The sequence below is a fragment of the Monopterus albus genome, unplaced genomic scaffold, assembly GCF_001952655.1.
Source record: "Monopterus albus unplaced genomic scaffold, M_albus_1.0 scaffold279.1, whole genome shotgun sequence".
Lineage (NCBI taxonomy): Eukaryota > Metazoa > Chordata > Actinopteri > Synbranchiformes > Synbranchidae > Monopterus > Monopterus albus.
Genome location: NW_018128159.1, coordinates 46,791 through 58,980, shown reverse-complemented (window position 1 = coordinate 58,980; position 12,190 = coordinate 46,791). Strand labels below are relative to the sequence as shown.

At 42.3% G+C, this 12,190-nt stretch overlaps 1 protein-coding gene across 1 annotated transcript in view; it reads left to right on the top strand.

The window, feature by feature from the left end:
• Positions 1 to 3,362: 3,362 nt before the first annotated feature.
• The window catches only part of rorca (RAR-related orphan receptor C a), an 18,548-nt gene continuing 9,720 nt past the window's right edge, over positions 3,363 to 12,190 (top strand). The window contains exon 1 of the mRNA XM_020622352.1: positions 3,363 to 3,698. Within this exon, the coding sequence (XP_020478008.1) occupies positions 3,692 to 3,698 (7 nt within the window). The 5' untranslated portion in view covers positions 3,363 to 3,691. The remainder of the gene's footprint in view (positions 3,699 to 12,190) is intronic.

The following is a 12,190-nucleotide window of genomic DNA, read 5'->3' as shown; positions in this document are numbered from 1 at the left end:
CAGGAGCTGTAACTGGAGATCTCATAGGTTGCCACTCAACATTTGCAGGCAATTTGGGCATATGAACACACCTGAAATACAATGCATAAACACAAGCCAGGCATCTTTTTTTGTATGTGGAAACAGCATCTGACAATACAGTTTCACTTAAGTTGTGCTTACTTCCCTGGTTAATGGAGCGTTTAACTGTATTGCATGATTTTGGAAGACAAAATTCCATTTTTCATCAGAATCAGCTTTATTGGCTAAGTAAAAAAATATAATCAAATAAGAATATAAATATAAATACATAGAGAGAATGAAACAATCTATTTATAAATATATATTATTACAGTATATATTCACATTGTGGCAAAGAAGCTTTCATATTAATATATACAATAGTTATATTTACTCTTATTGTACTAGGGTGATTGCTGTGTCCTGTCCTTCAAGAATGAATTAGCTATTTATCAGTGTGATGGCCTAGGAGAAGAAACTATCCTTGTGTCTGGTTGTTTTGGTGCACATGACCTGTAGCACCATTCAGATGGGATGGGTTCAAGCAGTTTGTGTCTAGGGTGTGAGGGGTCTGCAGAAATCTTCTCTGCCCTCCCTCTGACCTGTGAGATATACAGGTCCTCCACAGAGGGAAGGCTGGCACCAGTGATTCTTTCTGCAGTTCTAACTGTCAGCTGGAGTCTGTTCCTGTCCTGTTTGGTGGAGCATACTTCCCTAGGGGGCTGTCCCTGTGCTGACAATCCTGATGCTAGATGTGGTTTTCCCCAGCCTCAACCTCACCTTATTGATATTTCAGTTTTGCTGGGAAACAGCATTTGCAAATTATGTCTGAAAATATTAACAGCAATAGGCCTTCAAGCACCAATCAAACATAAACTAAGTCTGGATGTCCCTCAAGTTCTAGAGGAGAAAGGATAACAGGAGGAAAAGGAAGAAGCACCCTCTGGGTTTGGCACACTGACTTATTGGAGAAGGATAGGTACAAACCAAATTACAGCCACACTGAGTGGTAGTGGCAGAGATTAGTGGGCATTTGAAAGGGGAGAAGGGAGAGGGTTTAGCAGGATGAGAGAGGAGAGGGGAGAGAGGATTATGGAAGCCAGAGCTTGGGATCCTGAAATAATCCTCTCAGTATATTGGGCTTTATGCACTGTGGGGCAGATGACAGTTTGAGCTATTAAATTGTCATATCATTCATGCAGCTCACTTCGAACGTGCGGAAAACACTTCTAACTGTGTGATTATTTTCACTCTGGGGTACCTCTGTCATAGAAGTTGAGATACTTGCTTTCCCATTTAGTTTATGTCTATCTATTCAAACACAGAGTATGTGCAGACACACACTCATAGAAGGACAGGCATGTTCATTTCATCTGCCTTAATCTGGAAAGAGCTACATGCTTCTATGTGAAGCTCTAAGCGCCTTCTTCTTTCCATGCTCCATGTTCTAATTTGGGTATTGCCATGGTTATATAAGATTCAAGGTCAGGAGGTCAGTGACGTCACAAGGAAACACCAGATTGATGTGTGGTTGCTTCATGGCGACAGAGGGGCACGCTGAGGAGCATACCACAACCCAAGAGGAAATGCATTCAAGAAAAGCAATCCATTCGTGCTTGGCATTTATGTTCAAATGTCTTACTCTTTTTGAGTTTTGAGCAGTTGTGTAAGTGAGAGAGGCACAACCCATAAAAATGTATAGATAAAAGACCACGTGTGCACAAGCAAAAATAAAGAGATGTGTGAATATAAAGCAGGACTGTATGTAAAGTATAAGCTTTGATTTATAAATGATTCAGGACAAAGACAGCCACAGTGGAAAGACAGAGGGCGAGTCAGTACGCATGCAAACCAGGAAGATGAGGGAGGGAGGGGTATGAACACTATGTGTTGCTCCACTAACCTACTTACCATAATCTCTCTCTTCTCTTCATTTCATAACTGTGCCTAAGTTACTTGATACATTCGTCATCTGACACAGGCTTGCAAATCAAATATTTTCATTGGCACTGTTATTAATGGTTTGTCTGTGCCACAGTCAGCAGGTGTGTCCGTACATAAACACATACCCATTTTTCAAAAGGAAACAATGATGTAAAGATGTACCCAATAAACTGTAATAAAAGATGGATAGATAGACATGTATACATACACATCCATTTCACTGTTTTAATGTGAAACATTTTGTATCAAGAAACACTGTGGTTAATTAAGCATTATATTTCATTTATGTTAATGTTGGCGCTGCAAATGGCTGCCTTGGTTCTGTACCGGAAACAAATTCCTTGTGTGTAACATACTTGTCATCATTATCATTAATACACTTTTACGTTTAAGGCTTTCCCCTCACTGATTAAAACTCCCTGGCTTTAAATATTTCAAGGGGAACAAACAGTGCAGCAACCTGTGGTGGCATTTAAATCCTCTACCAAGCTTAGTATTTGTTAATAAGTAAGATAATAAGTAATAATGTTGTAAGAACACAGCATTACATGGCTGGGAAACTTGTGACACAATAGCCTGTCTTTTAACAGATATGATTGATTCACAACAAATAGCAAAGAGCTTTTATTATATCTGTAACAGGCTGTAACTTTGGACCATTGACATGGGTGTTTTTATCTTGGTGTTTTACTACATTAATGAAAACAAAAAAATCGAAATGCACTTTCATATGGTCCTGAGAGAACACATCACCAGCAATGTGTATTGTATTCATGCAGCTCCAATACAAGTGCTGTGAAACACACAGATTTTACACACAGGATAACTGAAGTCTAAGCCCATTTCCATTATCCCTACCATTTTATAAAGTCATTGGCTATCATGTGGCTCTTTGTTTAAATATATGTTTCCTCTACCTTAAATGTTAATATTGGTTGACATACATTTTTGTAGGCCTTTGTAACAAACGTCTGCTTTCAGATACTGTAACTTTTGCCTTTACATGTCTAGATGTTTAGATGTGTTCAACTTGCATTGGACTATTATAACCGAACTTCATGAAACCATAAATAACAGAATAAAAGATAACTTGATTTATTAAGATGTAACTCTACTGATTATGGTGTGATAATCAGAAACACCAGTATGATCCTCCAATCTCATAATATATAACTATTATTTCAGGTGTTCCCATAAGGAACTCTTCCTTGTAATATTTTTCTGTGACCTATAAAGAAGCACTGTTTTCTAAGGGGGCAGTGGGGGAGAAAAGCAACACATTGCTGCTGGATATTATATGTTACATATTCCTGCGCTGTCGGTCTGGACTGACACACTGCCACACTTTCCCACGCACGCGAGAGCCTCCTTAAAGCGCACGGAGGGTGGCGCGCGTCACGGGGAACGAGGCGGGCGTACAGCAGTGTGAGGATCATGTGTAGTCCACGCGGCGAAACTAGGTTACAGCGAGCCGCGGAGCAGGAAGGAGCTCGGGGCAGCGGAGAAGCCGCTGTGTTGCTGTATAGGTGATTTGTCACAACCATATCTCTGAGAGTGCACGGAGGTGACCAAAGTTACTAAGATTCGTAAAGTCGGAGCGGATGAAGAAATTGTAGAAAACCCATATGAGGATTTGTTGTTGTGACAGTTTTCAGCTGGTCCGATTTGGAGCGAACAAGTTCGCGTCGCTGTCGGTGTTTCTTGGCTTCATTTCCACCTGGAGGAGGTGGCTGACTTCAACGCCAACATGAGAGGTGAGTTTGTGGAAATTACTAGATTTGTTCAAATGTGTTTATGTCAACTGGGCACGCCTTGTGTTTGTTAGTAATAACTTTTCATTTGCATATAGCATACAGTACTATGCACTGTTTTATGTCCAAAGTGCGTAACAGTCTGCAGGCGCGCACCGGATTAATCTTAAGTACACACCACGGAGCAAAATAAAAATATGTTTGTAGGTTGCATGTAAAAGTAAATGTAAAAGACGTCGCTAACTGAACGTTGTTTACACTGCGCCAAGCACCTAAAGCTCTTGATAGAATAGCTAAAGGTGGATTCATTTGTTTATACACTGATACATTTCTATACGCATGGTCTTAAGCATGAGTATGTTCAGGTTATCTGTATAAACTGTGAGGGTTTGTGCACTTAGTTATTTTCGTCTGTGTTGTGCCTGTGGCTGCTTTTGTGAGAGGCTCTAGTTATGTAAGAGAAAGGGGAGGGAGGGAGGGAGGGAGGGAGCGGGGGGATTTCACAGGAGAGTGTCTGGTGATGTAAGAGAAAGGGGAGGGAGGGAGGGAGGGAGGGAGGTAGCGGGGGGATTTCACAGGCTGTAAACCCATCCATCCATTATCTACACCGCTTATCCTTCCGAGGGTCGCAATGAGGCTGGAGCCAATCTCAGCTGACATTGGGCGAGAGGCGGGGTACCTGGTCGGGTCACCCGTCTATCACAGGGCTGACACTTGGAGACAGACAACCACTTACACCCACACTCACTCACTCCTAGGGATTATTTAGAGTCGCCAATCAACCTAAGCTGCATGTCTTGTGTGTGTGTGAGGGGAAGCCCGAGAACCCAGAGAACCCACGCAGGCACTCGAACCTACCTTCTTGACAGCTCTAATCACTACACCACCATGCTTCCCGGCTGTAAACCGGCACAAAGATTTGCTGGATCTTTTCTCTTTTCACATTTAGTGTATTTTATCACACTTTTGTATCACTTTTGCATGGTGTAAACAATTTTACTGTTAACATTTTAGAATTATTATTTAATGCACATGATGCTTTAATGTGCCCGGAGGCACTGATGGTTTGTTTTACTGTACTATTACTTTTGATTCATCTGCAAGCATGTTTTTTTTGTTTGTTTGTTTTGCCAGCATCAGTAGTATGGCGGCCAGCCTGTGTACTAGTTTATACAAAACTGCTCACTAGTTGACATGCAAGCAAGTATTTCTACTAGTATATGACAGTTGCAGCACTTGACAGTTTAACTAGTCATATGCACATGTCAGCTAGTGAGCAGTTTTGTCTAACTAGTAAAATGCAAACATTAACTACTGCGACAAAAAGGCCTACATGTTAAACAGATATTTCACTAGTTGTGCACAGTCGCTCGCTTGTGCTGTTTGATACTCAGCTAGTTAAGGGAAAGGCCTAACATGTAAGGAAAATGTCCAGCATGTTTGGTCAAAGCCTTAACATGGAAGCCTCAATGCATGTGTCTTGCCAACTTCCTCATTAGCATTTTGTGCAACTAGTTAACTAGAGAGAATTTTGGCTTTTATTAAATCAACTAGTAAAACTTTATAAAACTTTATACCCTATTAGTTAAGTCAAAAAAATGTCTCTCACTATTATAACTAGTGGATATTTTGGACCTCACTAGTTAACTAGTACAGAAAATTGTTGGCCACTAATTAACTAGTGACCTGAATCTATCAGAATCAGAATCAGATTTATTGCCTAGGTATGTTGGACACATGACGAATTTGACTTTGGTACAGTGGCTCTCATTGTGTATTACATGTCTTTCTGTAGAGCAGTGAATAGACAAACAATATAAGGCTGAGAGAACAGAAAGGAAAGAAAAAGAATGTACAAACAAAAAAAGGAATGCACAATAGGAAAAATAAAAATAAAGTACTTATTAACAGAGAACTATATATACCCACAGTTTAGATGCATTTCCCAGATTGATATATACAAAGGTATATTTACAGGTATTGCACTGAGGGTTATTGTCCAGTCATACTGTCATGGGTCAAGTGTTCATCAGAGTGATGGCACGGGGGAAGAAACTGTCCCTGTGCCTGGTTGTCTTGGGGCACAGTGACCTGTAGTGCTGTCCAGAGTGGAGGAGTTCAAACAGTGTGTGTCCAGGGTGTGAGGGGTCTGCAGAAATCTTCTCTGCCCTCCATCTGACCTGTGAGGTGTACCGGTCCTCCACACAGGGCAGGCTGGCACCAGTTATTTTTTCTGCAGTCCTGACTGACTGCTAGAGTCTGTTCCTGTCCTGTTTGGTTGCTGAGCCAAACCAGACAGCGATGGAAGAGCAGAGGACAGACTTGATGATTTCTCTGTAGAACTGTATCAGCAGCTCCTGGGGCAGGATGAACTTCCTGAGCTGATGCAGGAAGTACATCCTCTGCTGTACCTTATGGGTGACAGTGCTGGACATCCACTTCAGGTCCTGGGACATAGTGGAGCCCAGGAACTTGAAGGACTCTGCTCAGTTGTTGTGGTATGTGTTGCCACAATCCTACATCATACCTATGGCATAGCTTCAATGCAGAACCATAAATCAAGGTTTATAGAGGAGGTGGGGTGAACACCTCTCAGCAAAAATACTACCTCTTGTTGTGGCATTTTAGAAGGTCAGCTTCAACCTCCCATTCTGAGACTGTACCTCTTACACAGAATGGTGAGGCAGAAAACTCACAAAAAATTCCCGTATTGAATGGGCAGTGTAAAAGGGGCTCCAGTTTTGTGTGTGTGCATCTGTGGGTGTGAGTGTATGTGCACATGGGGGTGGATGGGCCTGATCTGTTGTGGTTACTGATGAGACACTGTTGATAGTTAAATCGTAGTCAGGGGAAGACGCCTCTCTCTAAGAAAAAGCAGATTTGAACTGGCATGCATCTTGCAAGGTGCAAGGCTTTTACTCATAAAAACATTAATGACAAGGATAATCACCATTATTTGGCCAAGTATGTTACACACAAGGAATTTGTTTCCAGTATAGAACTGAGGCAGCCATTTGCAGCGCCAATTCACACCAGTGGCTCTAACCATTGTGGGCAACCCTGGGGTTCAGTGTCTTACCCAATGACACTTCGACATGTGGACTGCAGGCACCAAGATTCAAACCACTGACCCTACGGTTGGGAGATGACTGCTCTACCCACTGAACCACAGTCACCTTATTGTTTATCTCTACTTCTCTGACAAAAATTATATTCAAATATCTGTTGTATATTTTTTTGTTTACTTACATTATTTAGTTGTGAAAGGCATGCATTGCTGTGCCAAGTAGGATATGGGCAGGCCCACATTTAACCATGAAGCATAGCAGGATTCAGGTAAGCTTAGTTTCCTCTGTCAGTTTAGGTCACTTACTGTACATCCACCTGATTGTATGTGACTCCAGTCAAGCACAGCTTATCAGACTGGTTTGGTAAAAATATGACATGTTTTACAGTGTTTGTATATGAGAAAAAAACAATACATAATGATTAATACAAAGGTGCAACCGCACAGCAACAGAACACACTCAGAACAACCCAGAGTCTGATCCCCCCTCAAGCAGAGCCAAAGGTCGGTATGGTGTGAGCCTGTCTCTCTGGAGCACCACCACCCTGTTCTTCTTTAGCCTATGCACCACAGCCTGTCAGTCTTTCCACCACAGTGCAGGGTCCAACCCATTGGCTCAGTAGCTTTGGGGACAGTCCCTTCTTCCACTCCGTAGTGTACACCCACAGGGGCAAAGTCCTCCCCCTTGCAGTGGACATCATAGATCCTGGTTGATGTGCAGCTCCTCAGGCACAGCAAATTGGCAGAACATTTGTCTAGGCACTCTACAGTCATGGTCAAGGAGGTCATTCAAGTAGATCACAAAGTGGCTCCAGGGAATATCAGCCAGGATCTGCTCCATAAGGTGTTCAGAGGTGGCTGGGGCATTGCAGAGGCCGAAGGGCATCACTTTGAACTGCCACAGCCCCTGGCCAGTGGAGAAGGCAGTCTTGGGCCATGTATCTGGTGTTGACTCCACCTGCTATTAGCCACTGCGCAGATCAAGGGAGCTACACCAGTGGGACCCAGCAATGTTTGCCAGGGTGTCATTGATGCCAAGCAGTGGGTAAGAATCTTTGTCAGTGACCTTGTTAAATGTGCAGTAGTCGAGATGTCTCCAGGTACCGTCTTTCTTCTGGACCATAACAGCAGGTGCTGCCCAGGGGCTGCTGGATGGCATGATGAGGCCCGCTCTCCCATTTTCTCTAATCTTGTGAGTGGTAGGCGCTGCAGGGTTATGTATTGCCGGTTACAGTGTAGTGCTTTACCAGGCTAGTGTGCATAGAATCCTCATCTCTGGCCGTGAAGATGTCCACAAATGCCTCCAGCAACTCCCTCAGCTGTCCTCTCTGGTCGGTCTCCAAGCTCTCGCAGCTCCTCTTGAACAGGTCATCGATAGCTTGTCTGGTCTCACCTCCCGGGCTGGTGGCGATGTGGCTGGCCCCTCTGCTTGGCAATGGCGACCCCCTTGGCTGGCCTTCAGCTGGTGGCAATGACTCCTTGGCTGGCAGCAATGTGGACCCCTCAGCTGGCGGCTGGTCCCTTGCAGCCCTTCCTTGCTGGTTGAGTGTAGTGCCACGGTTTGAGCACCCAGGTGGAGCATGGACCTGGGCACTACAGCCTCCCAACTAGTCAGCAGGTCGAGGCTGATGGTGCATAGGTTCTGGATGTTAGTCAACCAGAACTGATGTGCCACAGTATGGCCAGCAACAAGAGTCCTCGTGCTCTCACTGGTCACCATGGTGATGCGGAGCTGAGTGGCTCTCCAGCCATGCAGTCTTAATCGTCCCTGGCAGCATCCCCAGCTGAACCAGGGAGATGGTGGAACCCGTGTCCACCAGGGCCTGGCACCAGGTGCTGTTCAGTTCACTGTCCAAGTATAGTCCCTGCGTCCAGCCCAGGCGGCCAAGTTTCACTGATTAGTGTGTCAGGCAATCTGTGCATGTGCATCTAACAATCTGTAAATACATTTAAAAAACTGCACAGAGAAAATCGTTTTTATACATTTGTAAATCTTGATTTTATTTGTCGATTACTGAACATATTTGTGGTCATTATGAGACACAAATCGTTTTTACACATTTCTAAATCTGGATTTTATCTGTAGTCGACAAACACGTATTCATGGCCTTTATGAGACAAACACAAATCAGTTTTTACACATTTGTAACCTTGACTGTATTTGTAAACCTCTGAATACACATTTGTGGCTAGTTGTGAGAGTATTTTACACCCATACTAACCTGTTAAATATACTAGTATATATACTGTTTTATTAAATTTGGAACAGCGCTACCACCAGTTTAATGCCTCACTGTACTGATGGTGTGAAGAAGTGAAGCCTTATGTGTTGGAGCTCAGTTAGACTGAGATAAAAGTACAGTAGCTGTAAAGAGTAAAGGCTGCTCGCTCTCTTTAAGGACACCAGTGTGCTGAGCCCAGGCTGTTGAGTGTGCAGCCTTGGCCAAGTTCACAGCGAGCTACAGTATGTGTCAAGGTTCCTTTAACTCTGACAATTCCCCTTCTGTAAAGCTTTAACTCTTCATCCATCCTACATGTTAGTATACAAGAAAAATATCAAAGTAGCTTGGTCTCTGCCTTTTTGATAACTTCATTTTGCAGCACAATAATGTACACAATTATTACATATTTTGCACATTTTTTTGATCACATTTGTTGAGAGCCTAAACAAATGTGACACCACTATAAAGAGATTTTAATTCAGGGCAACTGTGATCGTTGTAGCGTAATCCTTAATATGTTCTTGAGGTTTGGAGCAGCTTGCAGAATTATTGTGTGGACATGTGCTGTGAACTGAATTCCTCAGTCTGGTTTTGCTAGTGTTGAAGAGGCCTACTTGGGGTTTGGGTTTGGACTTAGAGCTGCATAAACAGAATGATCAAGTGAATGCACTTTATCTTTTCTGATTAATGGGGAAAGATTATAGACATGTAGAGTGCGAGGCCTGGTTTCTTGGCAGGTGTAGCATGTTGTTCAGCATGTGATTTTTCATTTTAAGAAAACTGGGAAATGGTGTACATTGCAAATCAAGCAATCAAATCAAGGACCACTAGATTCAGGAATATTCTTTACCCAACTGCAGTTACCACACTCGATGCTGCTGGGGGGGTTAGTACTGAATGCTGTACCGAATGGAGTTCACTCTAAAATTTAGTTGTACGTGTTACAATGACAATAAAGGATTATCTCATCTTATATATTGCATGTAGAACAGGAAACCTTATTTATGAGACAGTAACATTATTGCAAGGTATAGTTTTATATAAAGTCACCCAGTTGATGTGTTTTTATTGTTAACGGCAGGGTAAACGTCCTGTCATTTAGGAATAAGTGATACAGGTAATGGGTGGATGGATGGATATTACATTATGCCGTCGCTTGTGCAGAAAGATGAAAGGAAGTATTCCCAGGCATAAAAAAGAAGGAAAAAGAAAACATCAAATAGATGTTCCACCTGTGTAAAATTAATTCCAAATAAAGTCCTCTTATCTATTCCCTATTTTATGTAGTGGCCTGTTCCATATTTGCCATTTTGTACATAATGTGTACCCTATGGCATTGCTGGATTCCAGTTAGAGGCAGTGTAAATGTTCCATTTTTTTACTGCTCACCTCTTCTCTGTATTTTTCCCTGAACCAGTTTTTAAAATACAAAACACCCTTGCTATTCAGCGCTATTTTACTGCACTAAAACACTTATGCAGTAAGAGAGATGGTGATGCAGGCCTGTGCGTTGGACCCGGTGAACACTAATACCTCTCATTCTACTACTGTTGCATCTGCTGGGTAATTACCTAAACCTGCAGTGCATTTTGAAAGAGTCGGGAGTTAGTGCCGGGCCATATTACTGTACACTAGCTGCATTCTCTAGGGAGAGAAAAAGCAGTCATTACTGTTCACATAGAGCAGCAGTAATTTGAAAAATTGGTAGCTGTGGTAGCTGCTTAGCCTAATAAATTAACTGCGATCTTTGACTGCACAAAGCATTTCTGTTGGTCATTTATAGTGTGTTGCACATTATATGCCACTCAAATATAGGTAAGCATACAGTATGTTAAGTAAATATAATGCGCAAAGTAAACAGGACCTTGGACTGGGTTTGATTAGCTGGGATGAGAGGGCAAAGTCTCCCCAGCAGAGGGTTTACAGCACTGATGAAAAGTGCTTCAACCAACAGTGCCACAGAGACAGAATGGACTTTATACCACCACATATTGTATGCTTAAAAGGTGCTTTAATTCTTTTCTTATGTGAAAAGATCATTTTCTGCAATAATGTTTCAAAAATGGTGATTAATGTTCTGTCTCTTTTGTTGAAACTTCCCTTCACACAGCTGCTGTAAGATAGTATTCACTGACACAACTGCGATTACATTCTGTTTAAACATAAGTGTGTTTGCAAATGCTACCAGTAAATAAAAGTAGTTTTCTTTGTGTCAGAACATTTTGTCTCAGAACAATGGAAATCCTCTAAATAAACTCCAGTGAGATTAGAAGAGTTGTTCAGATGCATGCTGTAACACAACAAACCAAAAAGGGCATGGTCACAGAGTAGACAGTTTTTGCTGCTTGAGATTAATATAATAACTGCTCTACTTAACTGTTATTTACACAAACAATGAACACTTCTGTTATATGTTGATGTTGTGATTTGTGCAACATATATTTGCCATTAGACCAGGGTGGCAGAAAAAAATCTCTGGGCAACCAACTGCAACAGAGTAAAAATAGATTCCTGGTCTATCTCAATCCCAGCTGAAATTTCACTCAAATACTTGACATGTTGCAACAAGTTGAGAGCTGCCATTAGTTACATATGTTCCCCTGTTGCAGGATACTGTATTAGATGTTTTTGGAAATATTTCCAGATGTCCTGGATGTTGTAAAATCTCCAGACAGGTAGCTTGACCCTGTCAGTTTCAACTGGTCATTCATCTTTCAGTAATAAAACCTTAGGTAGTTTTTTTTTCCAAACTATAAGAAGAGCTCCACCCTTTACTTAAAGACCAAGTCACATTTGGTTCTACCTTAAAACTTGCAAAACAAACAAACAACAATGACAGAAAAAAAAACATTGTGTGCCTTTGTCACAACAAGCACCTCCTCCTCTGCTGAATGAGAAACTGTGTCAGTGGAGCAGCTCCTGCTCTCTGGATTGTGCCACCCAGCTGACTGGCAGCTAAGGCGACGAGTCAGACACAGTTGCTTGTTCAGCAGCCAATTGGAGAGCAGGAGAGATCATCACACTGCTGCCAAGACAACCACCATTGAATGAGCTTGTTCATGGAATGCAGCCAGAGCGTGGTTATATAACAGGCTGAAGGGAGGAGGTAAGGCGCTAGAGGGGGAGCGATGAAGCGAGCAACAGAGAAAGAGATTTTTTTTTCCATTGCTCTTTATTTATACCCCTTTGTTGCATTTCATTGGCCA